The sequence below is a fragment of the Spea bombifrons genome, chromosome 12 (assembly GCF_027358695.1).
Source record: "Spea bombifrons isolate aSpeBom1 chromosome 12, aSpeBom1.2.pri, whole genome shotgun sequence".
In the NCBI taxonomy this organism is placed as follows: domain Eukaryota; kingdom Metazoa; phylum Chordata; class Amphibia; order Anura; family Pelobatidae; genus Spea; species Spea bombifrons.
This window is the reverse complement of record NC_071098.1, coordinates 7,142,501-7,163,671: the sequence shown is the minus strand read 5'-3', so window position 1 is coordinate 7,163,671 and position 21,171 is coordinate 7,142,501. Positions and strand designations below refer to the sequence as shown.

Here is a 21,171-nt window from a genome sequence, read left to right as displayed (position 1 = left end):
GTGATATTTTGGATGGCTTTCCCTGCTCAAACACCACACTGAGCTGATGCTTTATGGCGATGGTCCTTTCCCCCATGTCTTATTAAGAAAATAAAAATTAATAGAAGTACAAATGTGTTTTATAGTACATAAAAAATGTGTAATATATATATATATATATATATTTTAAATATAGCTGTGTTGGAAAGTAAGATTTTTATCCTAGTATCTGTTTTTATCCTAATGGCCTTGTTATGTCAAGACTCGAACAAGAATTGATAGTTACATTTGTCACGATACACAGAAGAACCTGCATGGGTGAACTCCGATAGCTTAAGAGATATTAGATAATGTCATTTACTTGGTATTATAGATTTCTCTTGCGCAGACTGTAAATTAGGTGTGTATTTCTTAAAAATAACAGTTTCCTTGTTCATTTTTCCTGGCACCCATGGGCGCAGACTGGCCATCTGGCACACTAGGCAAGTGCCCAGTGGCCTGTTGGCTAATGAGTCCACCTACTTACCTCAGATCAGGTCCAAGGTCCTTGGATATGCGCAGCCACACAATACAAGGGTATAAAAGCGTAATGTGCAGCCACACATATCCAGCCGTTGGCCTTAAAGTGCCAAGGGGGTCACTTACTCAACCCCAGTCCGACCCTAGGTGCCAATCCATGTAAAAAAAAAGAAAGACAAATTAAAAAAGTGTTGTAGGTGACGCATGGATAAAAAAAATGCGTAAAAAAAGGGTAGAATTGGAATCGGCTATCCAAGATTGGGCGTGGCTTAGGATAAGCCCCTCCCTTTATGCCTTCTATAAATTCGCACTGCCTCGCCTGTGTTATAAAAAAAAAATCCAGTTTTTATATATAAAGTACGGGCCAGCGTGTTTATCCTGTTCGTCTTAATGACATATTTAACTTTTTTACAGTTATTCTGTTTTCCAATTAAAGTATAAAGCTTGTGACCCACGTTGCTTCTTTTACAGATGTGTCCTACCTGGTGTTTTTCCGTGGCATCTACAACATACAGAACGGTTACCGTTGGATGCCAGTAATTGCATTATTATTCATCTTTGTCGCTATAATTGCCATTCATGTCTGACCTACCCCAAAGCATATGTCATTACTACCTCGCATCTACCCCGAGTAAGTCTTAGCAGGGCTCATCAAAGCAAGCGGCTCTTTATGAGAATGCTGACTATTTATTCTTGCATAAAAGATTGTATTATAGAACCTTGTGCTTAATGACTGCTTTGTATAATGAACTGAATTGTAAAAGGGAGCAACAAAGACAGTTTAATGTTAGGCTATTATTATGGTACAATGATAAAAACAAATACGTTATAATTTGTAATGTCTGCTGATTGGGGGACCAGTCAATTAGGCAGTCGGAGGCTGTGTTTCTTGAAATAGGTCAAGTTGCATTCGACTGCTGGATCAGCTCAGTGATGATAATTACAATAAAAATAAAGAAGGGTTCAATTTGTTTAAAAAAAGACAATAGTGAGCAATTAGCTGAGCGTATCCAAAAAAAAAATGTTTTTCTTCTTTCTTCTGAAATCACTTTATTACTTTTTAGCCACTTAACTAAATTTTACCAAAATGTATTAATCCTATCCTTAGTGATGAAGGAAACATTCAATGTTATGGGTTGTGTATGATCATAATATAAATATAATGATAATGTCAGTACTTTCCTATACTTTTTTTCTCATCTGAATGTAAAATTGATGAAATAAAAAAAAAATATATATTTTTTTGTGTTTCATGTGTTTCCAGCTGGTGGCTGCTAATTAATTAAAGCTCCGTATTTACCCCACGAGTGGCAGAAAAGGTAAATGGCATGGGCCGTCTGCCACCAGACCACCGGGTATTTGCCCAGATGGCCAGACTGGGTGTAGTCTTAGTATAAAATGATCTGTTATCTATTCTTATTTATCTGCGCATGTATGTGTGTATGTATGTATGTATGTATATATGTATAGTTGTAAATAAGTTGAATTTTCTTCTCCCTCTGTTATATCATTAGAACATCAGTTGGGTCTACAGTCTGGGATGAAGGTTGACAGCTGGTGTCTAAGCATTGGCTGTATACCCAGATCCTGTTCTGCGTTAGATCCATCCATCAGCACATGAAATGTATAAATTCAGTCTTTGATTCATACATTTCCAATGCCTGTGTTTTTAATAAACCATCCATGTACAATTATTGTTGCTCTTGCAATTTACGAGAGGAGGAACATTGTCTAATTATGACTACCTTGCATCAGGGCTCATCAAAGCAACCAGCTCTTTATGAGAACGCTGACGATTTTAGTAGAAAACAGGATTTAAAAAAAAATGTAGATGCACTCTTGGAATATTTTTACAGGGAGAAGAATTATTGAAATTACATCAAGCTCTGCTAAATTAGAATTGTTGACAATGCTCAAAGGAGGAGAAATATTAGAACAAGAGGTCATAATCTAAAACTAGAGGGAAAGATCCTTAGATGTAATGTAAGGAAGGTTTACCTTTACTGAGAAGGTGGTAGATGGAAGAGTCTCCCAGTGGAGTTGGTAGAGGTTAATACAGTGTGGGTTGTAAACATGTACGGGATAGGCATAGATCCTGAATCTAAGATGAGACTTAAGACTGATTAATGTCCTTACAACTGTAAAACAGGCACACTAGATGGATTGAATAATCTTCTGTCAAATTCAATGTTTCTAATAATAAAAAAGGTATTCTAGGATAAAAAAATCAAAAAACTTGCATTTCAAGAAGTTTCTGTCTTGCTGTTTTCCTAGTTCACCAGCAGGTGGCGGTAGCAAACCATAAATACACAATATCGCAAAATAAAATGTGCTTGTTGTGATTTAATAGAATATGATTCTTCTGTTGTGTGTGTTTTTAAAATATGAGGATTGATATGGATACACTCTAACAACATCTCTGCAATCCTGGAGACGTAAGACATAATCAATTAAGATTTCTATTTGTCTTTACCTGTTGAATATGTGCATGGCGTAATGAAAATTAGCAGGTCCATTCATCAGGCTTAAAGAAAAAAACAGCAGCCATTTGTGGAGCCGTGTTTGCTGATCTTAGTGGCTGTGAGATAGTGATTGTTTCCCGCGTAATGCATGCAAAGAACTCACTTATAGTAATTCACAGTATGGCTTCATTATTAATACTCTTTCAGGCGTATTGATTTCATATAAAATCTCAATATCAAATATTGTATACCAGGGATAAAAAAGGGAAGTTTTGTGACTTGATTCAAATAATTCTTTAACCTTACAGTGTCTTTTGTTAATTAATACATGAATTTGGTTCAGAGGATCGTTTCCCTAACATAGTCACAGCAGTCCCACATGATCCAGACAACACAATGATGCCTTTTTCTTTACTCCTTGTAGAATTTGTATATCCAGAAATGCAAGGTTGGAATACAGAGTTTAACAAGCCGCTCTATCTTGTAGACTGCTGTATTATTCCTGTGTATCTCCTGTGTTCCAGAACAGCTTCGGCTGAGATGCTTTGCTGTCTGGTCGACTTTTGAGCTGTCTAACATATAAGCTATTTCATTGCAACTGGTTCTGTGGTCCCTACCCATGCCTGGGAACTCTCCAGGTATGGCCTGGAGAACTCCATGAGAAGCGCAGACTCTCCGGTTCTCTGGGTGAACAATCGAAACCTCTGGGTCACGGGAGCGAGGTCCTGACTTTACCCTCTCCCGCCCATTTTCCCCTTAAAATGGGGTATTTCCCGCAATGTTGACATCAGCAGGGACCACCCATTGGGGCCACCCATTGATGTCAGTGGGCAGTACTGGCCGCGTTTTGCAAGGGTGGGCTCCAGGTAGCCCAAGCCCACAAGTTTCCAGGTATGTCCCTACCCTGTCCCTTTGACTAGTCTAACTCTGTTTTCACTTGTTGTGGTTTCTGGTTGTCATCTGGTGGCCCATTGAAGTTCTCAACCTATGGTAAAAACGGGTTGCAAGGTGGAGAACTCCATTAGATGTCTGGTGCGTAAAGTAGGTGTATTAGACTCATCTCAGTACAGACAGTCTGCTGTTGATGGCTTAAACCGTACACCTGATCTATAGAGTATATGTTACTTTGGGTAATACCCATACCTGGGAAGTTACAGGGATAGGTTACCCAGAGCTTCCCCTATTCCAAACGTGTGGCTTCACAGGGGGCAGGGTAAGCAACGAGGGTGGGGCTAGGTGCACAAGGGGTTAACTCTATGAAGGGTGGGGTTAGTCACAACAAGGGGCGGGGCTAGCCCCGGAAAGCGTTGCATAGGATTGAGGTGGGAAGGGGAATGGATGGGGATTGGACGTGGTAAAACGGCATTCCCCTTCCATGGAGACAGAGGAGAATGTCCCGGGAAAGCAGCACTTCCCCTGGAGACTCCAGATTAAACCCAGAGAGTTCTCAGGCTTGGTTCTCAACTACTCATGGCCCTTTGCTATTTGAGAAGCTAGTTTTCATGGCCTAGAAACCTCGTGGAGATTGAAACATGGAAAGCCGATACAATGTGTGACATAATCCCGGAATGACGCCGCAGATAGCGTCTCGCCTCCTTATGCAAAGCATCCAACAGTAGCAAAATGTGTCTGTATTTGTGACAATACTTTGGCTTAACACACACCTCATCTGACATCAGCTCAGACTAGTATCGGCCCTTAGTGTCCAAAGTCTGGCTAAGACAGTCGACACTCAACTGTAATGAACTCTGGATCTACTGCAGGTGGACCATTCCGGAAAAAAACGGAACTAAGGAAAACGCGTGGAAAACGTTATGTAGGTTTCCCTGATCTTTTGCTTCAATTCACAAACACCTACTGACAATATAAACATGCCCCAAACAGCAGGAGTTTCCCTTTAAGACGAAGGACCAGGCTGCATCTTCACCCCGGGGCAAATTGTGTAGGTACATCTCTTCTAGGTGCTAAAATCAAGTCCTACAGTAGCTCCGTTATAAATACATTGTTGCTTTATCGGCAGAAAAGACATGCAGACAGTAAGACGCTACCCTGTGAGGTCAGCAGACAGCATTTCTGGGGGTCACTACTGTTTATATCACATTTATTGTTTTCCGGATTTCATGAATATAAATGATTTGCCTATGGCTGCCGATACATATACGTTTCTGAAAACGAGACACGCTCAAAATTCTAGTGCCCATAAAATATTTAGACAGTGTACGTACTAGTCGACTGGGCTGATATTTTTCATTGCTCGTGTAGCCAAAACATAATTCGGCACAATACGGTCGAATCATTTTTTCTTTCTTCTACACATACATGTAAGTAAGGACAGATAATAAATATATCAAGCTTCAAAGACAGGGAATGAGATTTCATACACTGTTCTGGTCGTTTTATTGGCAAGCCAATAAAATGATATCCAATTTATTATCCCCAATGGCCTCTGTGATCTACGGCAGCTATAGAGTACAGCGCTTCCCCAAGAGAATGAATGGAATGGCAGAAGAGCAAATTCCATATTAATTCCGAGACACAGATCTACCTGCCGCCGGTCCGCTTAAAGTGACAGTCATTTCGTATAACAAACAGGTGCTGTACTGAAGATCGGCGAGGATCGGTACTCTAGGGGACCTTTGGGTACGAACATGGCAGGACCCTCTTCCCGCAAGCGTTAACAATGAACATATTTAAGCCGTATTTCACAGTAATTCCGGTAGAATGTTCTAAATGTCAAGCAATTGCCTTGGCAACAAATGGAACATTCCCATCGATTGCTCTGCATTTAACTCTTTAAGTCTCAGAATTTCTCTTTATATATATATACGGCCTACTGGTGATTATGCGCTGGAGAGGGAGTTTGCAAATATGCTATTTTCAGTGGTCTAATTAACTTTGGTGCTGCCCTGGGCCTGACCCTCCAAGGTCGCCAAATTCACTACAGGGTGCTGGGATTTGACGTCATATCCGGACGCTCTGTGTCTTTAAGGCATGCAGTCTATGGAGTCTGTGCATTAATGCAGTGTATGGAGGATGTGCAGTAATGCAGTGTATGGAGGCTGTGCAGTACCGCAGTGTACGGAGGCTGTGCAGTAATGCAGTGTATGGAGGCTGTGCAGTACCGCAGTGTATGGAGGCTGTGCAGTAATGCAGTGTATGGAGGCTGTGCAGTACCGCAGTGTACGGAGGATGTGCAGTAATGCAGTGTATGGAGGCTGTGCAGTAATGCAGTGTACGGAGGATGTGCAGTAATGCAGTGTATGGAGGCTGTGCAGTAATGCAGTGTATGGAGGCTGTGCAGTAATGCAGTGTATGGAGGCTGTGCAGTAATGCAGTGTATGGAGGCTGCGCAGTAATGTAGTGTATGGAGGCTGTGCAGTACCGCAGTGTATGGAGGCTGTGCAGTAATGCAGTGTATGGAGGCTGTGCAGTAATGCAGTGTATGGAGGCTGCGCAGTAATGTAGTGTATGGAGGCTGTGCAGAACCGCAGTATATGGAGGCTGTGCAGTACCGCAGTGTATGGAGGCTGTGCAGTAATGCAGTGTATGGAGGCTGTGCAGTAATGCAGTGTATGGAGGCTGTGCAGTAAAGCAGTGTATGGAGGCTGTGCAGTAATGAAGTGTATGGAGTCTGTGCAGTAAAGCAGTGTATGGAGGCTGTGCAGTAATGCAGTGTAAGGAGGCTGTGCAGTAATGCAGTGTACGGAGGCTGTGCAGTAATGCAGTGTATGGAGGCTGTGCAGTACCGCAGTGTATGGAGGCTGTGCAGTAATGCAGTGTATGGAGGCTGAGCAGTACCGCAGTGTATGGAGGCTGTGCAGTAATGCAGTGTATGGAGGCTGTGCAGTAATGCAGTGTATGGAGGCTGTGCAGTAATGCAGTGTATGGAGGCTGTGCAGTAATGCAGTGTATGGAGGCTGTGCAGTAATGCAGTGTATGGAGGCTGTGCAGTAATGCAGTGTATGGAGGCTGTGCAGTAATGCAGTGTATGGAGGCTGTGCAGTAATGCAGTATATGGAGGCTGTGCAGTAATGCAGTATATGGAGGCTGTGCAGTAATGCAGTATTTGGAGGCTGTGCAGTATTGTTGTATCCTGGTGTAATGTGTTGCTCTGTTGTCTGGCACACAAAAAGTTAAACATACATCAGAGGTGAGAGCAATTACTTCACACGCACACGTGCTGTGATCATATTAAATAATTCACAGTCGTCGAAATGTTAACAGTTTGTTTTGAGCCGTTTTAAAGACGGAAATCAATTGCTTGGCTGTTAGAAAACATCTCCTATGGGTATCAGAAATAAAACGACGCACTCTGTGATCTCGGTACCCAACGTACAAAACAAGTGTCATGGCAGCTTTATGCTGATAGCTACATAACGGAGGGCCTTTAATACTCAGATTGTAAGCTCTGTGGGGCTCGCATGTGTGTCTATTGTCGCCCCTGTAATTATCAAATCTAACCTAGATGGAAATCTTTACAATAATGAGTACAGCTGCAGGCATTATATACGTATTTACAAAAAATAACGCAGCTGCAATATTTGTACTTTTGAGTGCCACACGAGTGGTGCAGAAAAGGCCAAAATCTGCTGAGTTTTAAGTATTTTTACTCAGTTGATGATTCTTTAGAACCAACGACCACGTTCAGTTCACGGAATTTCCTACTTTAAAAAGTGTCATCCAACAATTAGCGCTCGGGTTTGAGTGACAGGACCTCCCTATCGTGGAAAGACCTGGTGGCAGGTAAGCAAAACCACTCTGTTGAAATGACAAACACATCTGTTACGGAGCAGGGAAATTAGGAAAAATCAGTAAGTCGGCTGTGAATGTTTTGGAAGAACATGGTTTATGTAAAGTAAGACGGGGCCAATATACCTTCTGCCAAATGTGTTGTATGATAGAGTCTGGGAACATCTCGAATGCCTTTTTGGATATCATAGTAACTCTGTTTTCCCAGAATATGCTAAACTGTGTACGCCATGTGAATGCCAAGAGTGATTATTGAAAGTATTGCCTTTTTTTTTCTTTTTTTTTATTATTCTTTTTTTACATTTTCCTCCCTGGGTATAGAAAAAAAAACTACAAATATGCAATATTTTAAAAACATTCTTTTTTTTTCAGGGCCCCTAAAGATATGGCACGTATCTGATCCTAATAACATGATTTTTGGTCGATCTGAGTATTTTATATTTATATATCTGGCATTCTGTATAATAGAATTTAGTTGTTTAAGGTAAACATTATACTTTTTTTTTCTCCTAACATAAACATGGCTGCCAAACATACTGGAGCATGATAAATTAATAAAACTAATTGCAGACAAATTATATTTTGGCAGACAAGACCGTACCGTCAACTAGCAATCTATGGATCTTTATCGCCCCTGCTAATTGCGATACAGAGCTCATATTTAAAATAAATACTATGACATAGACATATGATGTCATTACTTGGCCACTTCCAGATTAATCTGAAATCAGCTGCTTGAAATAAAGAAAAATATAACAGAGACGCAAATTATCTTTCATTTAGGAGAAGCATTGATTGTCCCCAAGCTGTTGATTGTAATGTAACAATGTCTGAATTTGTTGTACTGAATATGATACAAAGTAGATTATGCTTAGAAAACGACTTCCAAAAACAGCTCAAAAGTAGAACAAGAGTGAATATCGGTGCGGTCAACACGTTGGAATTACGTTATATGCACCTCTCTGCCCACTGAACCCCCTAAAAACCTAGCTATTATTTCATTCATTAGCAGTAATACCAAGGGAAGGGGGTCTTACTTTTGTGACATTTCTCTGAAAATCGTGTACAAAAAACATTTATGGCCAGATGTTTGATTTCAGCCATTGGAGACAGATCATTAGCAGAAAAGAAGAGGTAAAACAGAAAAAAATGACAAATAATGTCAATTTATCGCAGTACACAAGGCGAAGGGAAGCATTAAAAGATATTAAACATATCAAATATCATTTAAACATTAAAATATATAAACATATAGGGATTAGCTTCTTGGTTCTTGTGAGTTTTCATGAAAATATGATAATTCGGTGCTTTGATGGGAAAAAATTGTTAATTTGTTCTATTTTTTAAGCTACAAGTGGGAGGTTTCTTTTATTTCATGCCAATTAAAGCTGTGTGTGGACGTAATCATGTATAAACCTGTAACTATATGCTGTTGTTTTTTTTAGTGTACTTAGAATGATTAACTTATTCACTGATGACTGCCAAGGTCTGATCAGACGTTTGGCTTTTGAGACATCTTATTTCTGTGCCCTCCTCCCTGACATTCATATGTCTGAAAAAAAAAGCTCGGAAGGAGCTATGCCATAAATCCGGTTTTATTTGTTTCGAAGGGACAGTTTAGTTTACTGTCCCTGACCGCCCCACTAAAGAAGAACGCATATTAAAGTACTCTGTGAGTAACCCTCACTCGCTTTGAGTACTTCAATGGACATTCTTCAAAAATGAAATAAATAAATAAAAGCACGTGAGGTAGAAGCTGCAGCTCTGCAGCTACACTCATCCTCGGTGGTCTCATTATTCTTGCCACTGATTGGCTGCTTATTGTACATTCTCAATAGAGCCCTGTCTGCATTGATCACCCCGCCAGCGTTGGGGCTGACTGACATTAAGTATGTAACGTTTAGGGATCAGCTGAACATATCTCCTGCGCAGAAAATAGCTGGAAATCGGGGAAAGGGAGAAATATAAATGGGGGTGGGGGGGATTCTTCAGAGACCTCTCAGCTATCATGAGCATTAAAGAGCATACGGTGGCTGAAATATCCCTTTAAGTGCAGGCAGGTCAGACGTAACAGTATTTTCTAGAATGTCACAAGCAACTGGTAAACCTTGGTAATAAAGTCAGCAAAGACTATACTCCTTGGACTTGAACCTCGTACAGTACGTGCCGTTTGTGCAACTGGGAATGAGATTTGGGACATAAATTGGCACTTTAGGCCTGCTGCTAATCTTGTTTTTTTTAGCCTGTTGGCGAACATTCTAATGGATTTTGTCAGCCAAGGAATTCCAAGCAGAAAGTACAGGAAAAGATAAAAAAAAAACATGACTTACACATAGGTCTAAGCTGGCCTATCAGCTCATCCTTTGTCCATTTCGCCCACTCCTTCTTGTCTGTGTTTATAGAGCATAGAATGGGACCGCAAGGCTTCCCGCAATCCTCTATGGCAGGAACATTCAAGTAGTGTACGAGTACAATGTCAGGATTCTGTGAAAAAAGATAATGTTAGGGTTAGTTGTGTAACACGAACTCCAATCGATAATATTTGCAACAATCAGAGAGGTACATATCGGTTAGTCAATGGTAGCTCTAGCTCACGACCACTTTGGGTCAGATCACCTGTTGGGTGATCAAGCACCATGGAGGCCGCACACATTACTTTAAAAGACGCTTCACACCTATGATGTCATATTCTGGCACCCCGCAGAGGGCACGGCAGCTGTGGCGGGGGTGGCTGCTCTAGGTGAGCCCTAGGCCAGAGACCATGGTAAATACATCATGGCGTACCAATGAATGTCTTCTGAAATACGAGCCGCCTTTCATGGAACCTCAATTATTTAGCTGTGCATTAAACGAACGCGTCCTTCATGCCAGAGACTCTCACTGTGGTTGGCCTTTTTTTTTTATAATATTTACTGAAGTCGCTGGGCTGAAACTCCACATTTCCTGCTTTAGCAAATTAATCTCAGTTTTTACCAAACTGGAAAAATCTATGGTTCCATCAGCTGGCTTTATCGCAAAATAAAACAAACAAAAATTTACAGTAAAATGTAGGGATGCCTGTTTGTGTTCTGCTCTACACAGAATGACAAAATCTCTTCGGTGAAAGGGACGTTTTATAAATAATTAAGTAGAAATAACAGAACTCAATTTCATATTTTCAAAGAAAATTTTTTAAAAAATGTCCTAAGTTATATATCACTGATAATTATTACCAGCAGCTAAATCTAAATATTCTCTTATAATTGACCTGAAATGGCGTTTTGCCGCAATTAGGTTCCATTGACAGAGGCTTCATCTACACAAACACTAAGTGAATGTTTACTCTTATTAAATGAATCATATAAATAGCAAAGTCCGACAATAATTTCTTCTGGCATGTTTCCATGGAGACTGTACAATAGATAATAAAAAGGAAAGAAAACGCTGTGCCTTTTCCAACACCAATTTATTCAATTTGCCACTCAGTGTTTCTATTTTAAAACGTTACAAAATTAATAATGTATTGATATAAATTAAAAAAGAAAACATCTGTTTGGTTAAATTAAAACATTTAGAGTGCTAAGACAGACGAGCTGCTGCCAGGAAGTGATTTGAAGGAGCTCACTTATCTAGCTGAATTATTCCACATCTAGAAATGTGTATTAATCTTAAATACGTCACATTTTCCACTTTATAGTGGTACATACTACATGAACCTATGGACTGGTGGCAACATATTAAGACAAGCAAAGTATCCCTGTTAAAACCCCTCCATATACATCTTTGCCTCCAAACAGCTTGTCAGTGCCCCCAATCAGCATGTCTGTGTGATCTTATCCCCAAACATTTTGTCAGCTCCCCTAAACAGCCTGTCTGTGCCATCTTTTCCTTAAACAGCTTGTCTGCGCCATATTTGCCCCAAACACCGTGTCTGTTTCATCTTTGTCCCCATACAGCTTGTCAGTGTCCCCAAACAGCTTGTATATGACATTTTTGCCCCAAACCACTTGTCTGTGCCCCAACCAGCTTACCCGTGCGATCCTTTTCCCTCTAAAAAGCTTACCTTTGCCACCACACAGCTTGTCAGTGCCCCAAACAATGTGTTTATTCAATCTTTGTCACAAAACTGCTTGTCGATGTCCTCAAACAGCCTGCTGTACCATCTTTTCCCCCCAAACAGCTTGTCAGTTCCCTAAGCCAGCCTGCCTGTGCAAACCTTTTGCCCAAACAGCTTGTCTGTGGCCTCAAACAGCCTGTCTGTGCTATCTTTCTCTGCAAACAGCGTGTCAATGCCCCAAACAGCTTCTCATGCAATCTTTGCCACCAAACAGCTTGTCAGTGCCCCAAACAGCTTGATTGTTCCATCTTTGCCACCAAACTTGTCAACGCCCCCCAACAGCCTGCATGTGCCAGCTTTGCCCCCCAAACACACAAAAGCCTACCCATGTACATATACACATTCATGCCTGTATACACCTACACATATACATTTATCTAAACACATACACACATACTTATAAATACATTTTCATTCTAGCATGCATTAATACATAATCCCTCCCTTACCTCCCACTCACTAGCTCCCCTTTACCTCACCTTTCTCTCTGGCCCTTGCACACTGTGCATGCAGCCTCACCTTTACCGCACGGGAACAGGAACAGGAAGGAATGCAATAGGGTCACCTGACCCTACACTAAAAGAGAGGCTGCTCACACAGTGTGTGAACACAAGAGCAATAAGATGTGGCAACTTGTCATGCAGGGAGAGCAGCTTTAAAGGAGGCAAGTAGTTGTGACCCCTGTGGCCGTGATTGCTGAGCCACTGCGCTATAGGCTCAATTGACAAAAAAACCCAACCCGACCATTGCAGTTTATTTTATTAACCTTAAAGCTGCATTCACATAATTTTTGCACAGGATACACAATAAGATTATAAAGTATGATAAAGAAATGATAAAGAAAGAAAATTGGAGACTGACGAGAAGGCAGCTTCTGCAGACTTCCAATGCCGTGGACTAGTTAGCGTACTTTAATGTTCAACGTTAGCTATAAAATCATTATTGTTGTGGTATGGTTATTTATAATTGTCATTTTTATAACCGTACTGGATATATATTTCCATCTTATTTTATGATTTGTGTCTGGGATTGCTTAGCACTGAGTCAGGACCCTGTAGGTATGGTTCTATAAACCTCCTGGGTTAAGATCATTAAATTTATCCACTTAGCTTTTTTCAGTGCCTCTTCCCAGGGCAGAAGTCCACTTGTATTTTGGGAATTTGCTCTTTCTTTGTGGTTACCAATAAGTTAGACTAATAAAATGAAAAGACAAAAAAAAAAATAGAAAACTCACCGGGTCGTAAACACGTTATAAAAACGATTTATAGACAGGTCTCAGAAGACCTCAAGTATGAACATTTCTGATCCAAAGTGACTTAAGAACAACAAAAAAATAAATAAATAAACAAAGAAAAAATTCAGAGTCAGCAACGTGCCCTTTATTTTATGAATGCCATCTAACAGTTTTATAAACGCTTGATTTAGATGTGACAAGGGCAGCTTTTTTCCCCTGCTCATTGGTAGGCAGTTATATATTTCCTTAATCAGCAACCTTGGCTCTTATCGTCTGGAATGTATGAGTTATATCAAAAGGAAGATAAAAGGATCAGTCGCCATATGAAAGTTTGTTAATATATTGTGGTGGATGGCCGTATGATTAATTGGATTCAAACTTTAACAATTGTAAACCAAAACTGCGCTCGCTGGAAAGGTGTTGGGAATATAAATGAAGACGGCCAGGAATAAGGAGAGCGGATATCTTAAAACCATGTAATATCTACTCTGCTACAAGGCTCAGTTATCCTCAAATAAGGATAGCAGATATCTTAAACAATGGAACATTTACTGTGCTGTAAGGCTCCAAATTAACCCATAAACTGTTTCTTTCTCGACCAAAATAGGGGGAAAAAAAATTATAGAACTTTTTGCTCTTTCTTTTATTGCAAATAAAAATTGGATAGTTATACAATGTTCAAGTGTCAATGTGAAAAAATGAGATGCATACATGTCATGTATATATTATATATTATTGATATATAAGAAAAGTATCTGTGCTTAAAGTCATGCATGAGACAGGACCAAGGACTGGTTATCTGTATATATATATATATATAAATATATATATATATGTATTTTCACTGCTTATCTGTATATATATATATATATTGCATTTAGAAAATGTCTTTATAATGGGAGTTGTCAGAACTACAATCCTAGGGAAATACAAATGATATATATATATATATATATATATATATATATATATATATATATATATGTACAAAAATGTACATTAATGTTGAATTTCCATCTATGTCCCAGAAATAAACCTTCAATTATATATAATTTTGCATCATTCCTATTTTTTCCCAGTGAATCCTTTATTACGGGAAATAACAGGGCTAATTATTTTATTCCTCATATCCAGGGCTCCTTAAGATAAACACATTTCCATGAACTAGATTGTGATTTTTAAAAATACTCGTTCGATATCGAGTAGAATTCCCCCCCAAGCAACTGGTCTGCAAGAGAGCCTCTCATGGAATTCAATTAGTTCTCCCTTGTTTCATGTCATAGCGCAAATTGTGTTGACTATCTCACTCTGTAAATTAGTCCACGAAAAGTGTTTATTTAGTAGAACTGACCTAATATCTGCAGAACCACGTGAGGCAATTGAATTTCAGTCTGGCCTATTTATGCGGCTCTGTTTCGCCAGGTTTGTTGACTTGTTTCCAAAAAACATGGAGTTTGTGAACTATGGAAGCAAATGACACACCGGATTTATTGAAAGTCAGCCATCAGTAAGTTTATTATAGAAAATGAGATCTAAAGTGATGCACTTGACATTCTGGCAGGACACGGAGGTTAGCGTTTGGATTTGTTTCGTAGGTTTATAAAAATAATTTGGCCACCAGGAACCCGAGCCTACATCCTAGTAAAAGAGACACAATTGATGGAAAGAATAGCCTACATCCGCAATGCAACATTAGAGAGTATCGGAGTGTATCAGGGTGTTTGTAACTTTATAAGATACCCCGGTAATTATCTGGCAAGATAAATTAGTTGGGGAACATGGAATATGTGTAAAGGAGACAATAGTTAATGTGTAGTGGCCTCCACATGCTAATAAAAAGGACACTCAAATCGTAAGCTGTCTCTGAAGTACGTTCCTAAAGGGTTATAGCAGCATAGTGACGCCACGCTGGACACTTAATGGCAAAAACTGGGAAAATTAATAGTTTGGTGAACGTCAAAGGACACAGGCTTAACAAGCTTAAAACCTGTGACAAAGCAGGGAACGTGTCCATTGAGCTTGATGTCATAGGCAGTTATTCCATGAGCCAAGACAGGCTTTGTATTTTATCTGTCATAGACTCACAACAGCCTGACCTGTAGAGTTTAAACTTAAAATGTTGTTAGCTCAAATTAATGATTATTGTGCACCAAATTAGGCTTATTTAGGGTTCAGTTGGGCTTACACAGAGAAAGCTTGTAATAGATTTTTAATGTCATTTGAGTCTATTCACTTAAATGTTGCGTGGTCAGTTGAGTAGATCCTAACCTCCAAACATAACACCAGTGGCATGTCCTGCTAATATTCACAAAAAAACAGATTCACCAATCTGCGTGATGTTTGTGAGGGCATGCAAGGGCCCGCGACTTTAACAAAGGGATGCAATATCTCTATTTAAAAATAGAAACAAGCTAGAAGAAAAAATCATTTAAAGCCATTATAACACGACAAAGAACAGATTACGTGGAATTGAAAGCAGATATTACTAAGGATAGTTAATGTGGCCGCAAAACGTATTTAGGCAGGAAAAGGGCTTTCAATAAGTTTTTAATGAACAAAAAAACTAAAATCCCTTTAAAATGATTGAATATATTTGTGTTACAAAGAGTATGGTGATCGAAGCTACTATGAAACTACACTTCTGCAAATGGTTACTCTTCGAAAACCAAGATGCTGCATTGCCACAAGAAATGTGTCCTTTAATCGCTTACGGCATTTTGATTCATGGTTATTTCCGAAGGCAGCACAAAGTCATGTATTTTTTGTTCTCCAAGGATAGAGTGCTCTTCGGATAAATGACAAGAAGAGATTGAAAACTTTTAAGGAAGACTGTGTTGCCTTCCAATTGTTAAACAACAACAATATATATATATATATATATAGCTGAACATATAAAATAAAATATATTATGGAATAATGGCATTGAAAGAGATTTTTTTATAAAAAAAATAAAACAGTGTCCCTGTATTTAAAAAAGTCCTTATACAACACAATTAATTCCTTAGTAACTAACGTATAACTTAAACATACATCTCCCAACATAAAATATGAAGCTAGAAAATCAAATGTAATTGTCATGCCACATTCCTAAAATATATTTTGGTTCTTTTCCAAGTTGTTATAGACAATATAGAGAATATGAGGCGATATTAATTTTAGTTTTGAATATAATATCGAGTTTTGAACTGTAGGTTGCCTTGTACGGCATAACCACGGACAGGCTAAGCCAGAAACCGTTTTTTTTGGAGTAACTTGCCCGTCGATTATTTGGTTAGTGTTTCTTTCCTTTCTGCGAGCCAAGTTGAGACCAACTGAAGCCCGGTTGCCTTTCGCACTGCTATCTGTCTGAGCTGACGTAGCAGGTAGCCAAAGTTGTTTATTCATACTGTGCATTCGCAGAAGTGGCCATTATTGGCCATTCCTGCCTTTTAAGAACAATCCTGATTGAATCTGTGATGTAAGCACTCACGTTCCAAATTGGGATTGTCCCTTTAAAGTCCCAGTTTTTTGTCCGTGGACCTCACAGATGAATGGGAAACAATTCCCACAGAAACTCCCCAAAATCTTGTGGAAAGCCGCGCCAGAAGAGTGGAAGCCGTTATAGCTGCAAAGGGGGGGACCAACTACATATTAATGTCTATGTATTAAGAATACAAAGTCCCTGCTGGTATAATGGTCAGGTGTCCCAATACTTTTGTCCATATTGTATGCATATATATATATATATACCGGTATATGCTCAAAACTCCAAAATGATAAAAACATCTGACACTTTGTCCTGGCTGTCGTTCCTGAATGATATTGCCCCAGCGATTGCTGTTTAGAATCGTTGAAATGTCCTGCTATGTAGTTAAACGTTAAAAAAAGCTGCATGGTGCAGGGACATTGCAGTCAATCAAATGCTGTCTTGTAAAAAGTGATCTACTGATTTGGTCACAATTGACCTTCATTAGGCAAATAGCCGTTTTTGCCCTTATTCTGATGTGCTATTACAGTAAAATATTTGATTAGCTGCAATTTCTCTGCTCAACGACACTTAGTGGTTGCAGAAATATAGCTGTATTTTTGAATAGCTTGTAATTTTGGAAATCAGTTTTTTACCAAATAATTGAATTTCCTCAGCTATGAAATGACTAACTGTCATTACCTCCAAATATAAAAGGAGTGAATTATTGGACGTCCAACTATCTCTATTGAGTTGTCTGAAATGGTAGACATGTGCGGAGGTGGATTGCTTTAGTATTGTGTTTTCGCGGTGAAAATTAGCCCGCTACAATGTGGAGCGTTTGTGATACAGTTTGTGTTCCAAACATCAAAATCCTAGCGTTCTACTATATACAATGTATAAAAACATCGGAGGGCTGATTAGACCCATTCAGTCTGTCCTTTCTACCTACTGGAAGGGCTTGGACCTTAATCGTCTTAGATTCAGGAGCCATATGCCTGTCCCATGCATGTTTAATACCCCCTCACTGTATTAGTCTCTGAAAGGAGAGACTTTTTCACTTTGTGTCAAAAGATGAAATATTATGATGTCAGATGTAAACTGATGATGGGCGATGCCTATACAATAGACCTTTTGCTGCAAAGACCTCCACTGCAGCTCTGACTGTAAAAACACCCACACTGCTACTCTTACTCACGCTCATTCTCTCATACTCTCACACACTCTCTCACTCACTCTTATGCTCTCTCTCTCAGTCTCTCCTACTCACACACTCTTTCACTCACTCATAAACTCAGTCTCACTCTCACACACTCTTACACTCTCTCTTAGTATCTTATACTCTCACACACTCATTCACTCACTCTTACTCATGCTCTCTCTCACTCTCTCATACTCTCACACACTCCCTCACTCACACTTCATGGGGTGAGAAAGCATATGAGAAAGCGCCTTTTAAAGCAGTAATCGGAGGCCGTACCATCTTGGTGTAAATGGGCCTGCTGATCTCCCTTGCATCAGGCCCAAAATGCAGTGGGCGCACTGCCTCCCCCCCTAAACATGTCGGCCTAAGCCACAATACGTAGCTGGGGTATGGCATGGCAACTTACTGCTACCGATTAACTGATAGGTCAGCTTTAGCTTTGTTATGCCAACAACATTCTATATAAAATAGACATTAAATATGTTCCAGTGCATCCAAACCCTGATTAAAACAACTGACAGTATGTATCACCGAGTCCGTTCAGCTGCACCTGGAATTCCAATCCTCATGCAGCGTGATTCTATCACTATAGGACGGATATGTCGATAGAAAAGGCCTGGCAAATAGCTCTAATTATATGGTCGCAGATTCACAGATCAAAGCTCTACGTTGAAAAAGATCAATTTGTTTGATCAGTTTGTGGGCGCCTGCTGCTTCGCGTAGCCGTAATATGCAGAACCCCACAGAGCCAACCGAGAGGCATCAGGAAACAGCCGCAGCCGAAATAGCGAGAGATAAAAGGAGCCGGCGAGACAATTCCATGGCATGTGGAACCAGACGTGACCACGCTCTGGACCACGGCAGGACCCAATGCCTTCGAAAACAAGCAGAGTTCCAGTTAAAAGAACAAAGTTTTTTTCCCTAAAAGGAGTGTTGTGATGTAACGTGCGCAGACTAATTAAATGACAGTCTGCCCTGCGTATGATATATACCCATCCTTGTAATTGAAATACATGATTACGTCGGGATATATTGTGACAGATAGGGTTTGAACTTAGTGATGGAACTTCATGAAGAGTATTAATTAGCGTGGCAACGTTTTAATTATTGAACAAATTGTCACCTGCAGACTGTCAGACGCAATGATCGAGTCATGTTTCGAGCAAAAAAACCCTACTTTTCCTGCATTTTCATTATTCGTGGTCAACTTAGGTGCAGCCTAATTTTATTTATAGAATTTTTTTCTTTATAATTAAACTGCATCAAAGGAAAGCAGATGAACGCTTAGTGTGGCCAGGTGGAATAGAATAAGAAGAGATTAAAAAAAAGATCTAACAACTACACGTGCGAGAGAACTGGGGGAAAAAACACAGATAGCTGTAAGTAGGCTTAAATATTTTAATGTTTCCATGGCAACCAAACAATTGTGAGGGTTTGTACAGAAAATCAAATAAATTCCTTTAATGTTTTACAGTGACGCTAAAGGGAAGATCAGGGGCAAAACCATGGGGTATAACAATTTTCAAACATTTGTTAACCAGAAAGGGTTTTTTTTATATGTAAATTAGTTTTTAATTATGCTTGGTACCTGTCTATGAGTGGTCTTTCTCTTTGCACGGGGGGTTTCATTAATTTCCTATACAATGTCAGCTTGCATTTAAACTGCCCCTCTTACTACCAGGACTTTACCCCTCTGCCTTATTCTGTTATTGGATTTAGCTCTCCAGCTCCCCCTAGAGGCTGCATAGTGCACATTTCTGGAAAATGACACAACGCTGCACATTTTTTATTAATATTTGCTTCCAAATCCTTCAACAAATATATTTTACAATATTTTTTACAAACTCAATTAGATTATTTTATTGGAAAAAGCCCCCCCTCCCTGGACTGACAAGGTAGGCAGACTATGGCTGTTGGCCTAGGTGGGCAATTAAGTGCATGCCAGCGGTGGCCCTATCGGAGATGGAGGTTTAAGTTAGAGGTAAGGGGAGGTTAACTCTTTCCTGCCTGGTTCTTCTAAGGCCGCAATGTTTTCCTAGATGTCCCCCTCTTTTTCTTTGGAATAGTGATACATTCCTGTATGTAGTTATGTTTTATATGTTCTTTTCCAGTGACGACTACAATTATTTCCCCCTTGCCATCATTCAATGGCTCAGTTTCTGGAGATTGTGCCCGGACAGGCTTGGGCTGGTGGCTCATGGCGCTCGCTGGGTTGGGGCTTTTGGTATTTCCGTGTCTTAGGCTCAGCGGCCAGTAGATTGTTTTAGATTTTAATTTTGTCTTTTAAAAGCCCGTTGGGAAATGCAATAAACTCTGTAAATGACTCCCATAGTATTTTTGTCTTCTATTCCGGAGGGGGGGGGGGTTGATGATCTGTGGCTCTCTAGTGTTTTTTAAAATTTAAAAAATGTTTAATTTTCTATGTTTTGAATCTTTTTTTGGTTGACTGTATATAACAACCATACAAATATGTCAACTGAATGTAAATATTGTTTCAGCACTTAGACCTATTGTAGCAACATAGACGTGTGCAGTAACATATATTGTTACTATGCAGTGCCACAATGCAAAGATTTAGGTCTAGAATAAAAAAATATATATTTTCAACATATTCATTTGTAGAAACATGAACGCAAGGTGTTAAACTTTCAGGCTTATTTAATAAGACTTCTATATACTAATCATTTTTTGCCGTTTTAATTTAAAGCCATGGAATGTTTGTGATGTCAAGCTCTTTAAATTTCTACAAATGGCAATCGTGTATATACGAGGCTTATTTCCTGGCCTAACTAAGCACGCGTTCATGAATGATTTACACTTGGGTGAGCCCTCATGCTGACTACGGCTTTTTATCAGCTCCGGGTTTTGGCAGTGTTACTTAACATTGCAAACATTTTAACTTGAAGATTGCCCTGAGCAACGTCTTTTTGTCAACATACAATTTCACAGTCAGCACACCTGTAATCAAACGCAATGAGCGAATTCCCCCAGCATTTGCTTAATAAGTAAAAAAAAAAAAGAGATTTCTTTCACGATATCCAAAACACGCACTGATTCTCTTGCAGGCAACCGAGGCGCGTCCAATGCATGTAGACAGTCCACATCTAAGGCACTGACTCCTAGGAGGCATCATTCCCATCACTCTAAGCCTTTGTAGTGATCTGATGCCATATACCCATCAAAAAATAAAAAATAAAAACCCAAAGAAACAGAATATAACGATTATCTGTCTATGGATCAGAGAGGGTCGGCATCTTCCAGCTCTGGATTAACTTGCGCAAGTTGCCCAGACCTCCATTGTTGCTCTCATGTGGACATCTCTCGATGCTCAGAAGACCAGCATCGCAAGGCGGTTGTTCGGGCTAACTGGGCGGATGGTTACGCCCATTGCTGCATTTGGCCCCACCCCAATTAAATGTTTTTGTTTTAGTGGGTGTGGTTAGAGGCGAGGCTTTAGCAAAACTTTTACGTGGCCTTTTGACC

General features: G+C 39.7%; 1 protein-coding gene across 1 annotated transcript in view; it reads right to left on the bottom strand.

Moving 5' to 3' along the window:
- CAMTA1 (calmodulin binding transcription activator 1) overlaps positions 1-21,171 on the bottom strand; it is a 660,706-nt gene that overhangs the window by 103,738 nt on the left and 535,797 nt on the right. The window contains exon 6 of the mRNA XM_053452576.1: positions 10,040-10,193. Within this exon, the coding sequence (XP_053308551.1) occupies positions 10,040-10,193 (154 nt within the window). The remainder of the gene's footprint in view (positions 1-10,039; positions 10,194-21,171) is intronic.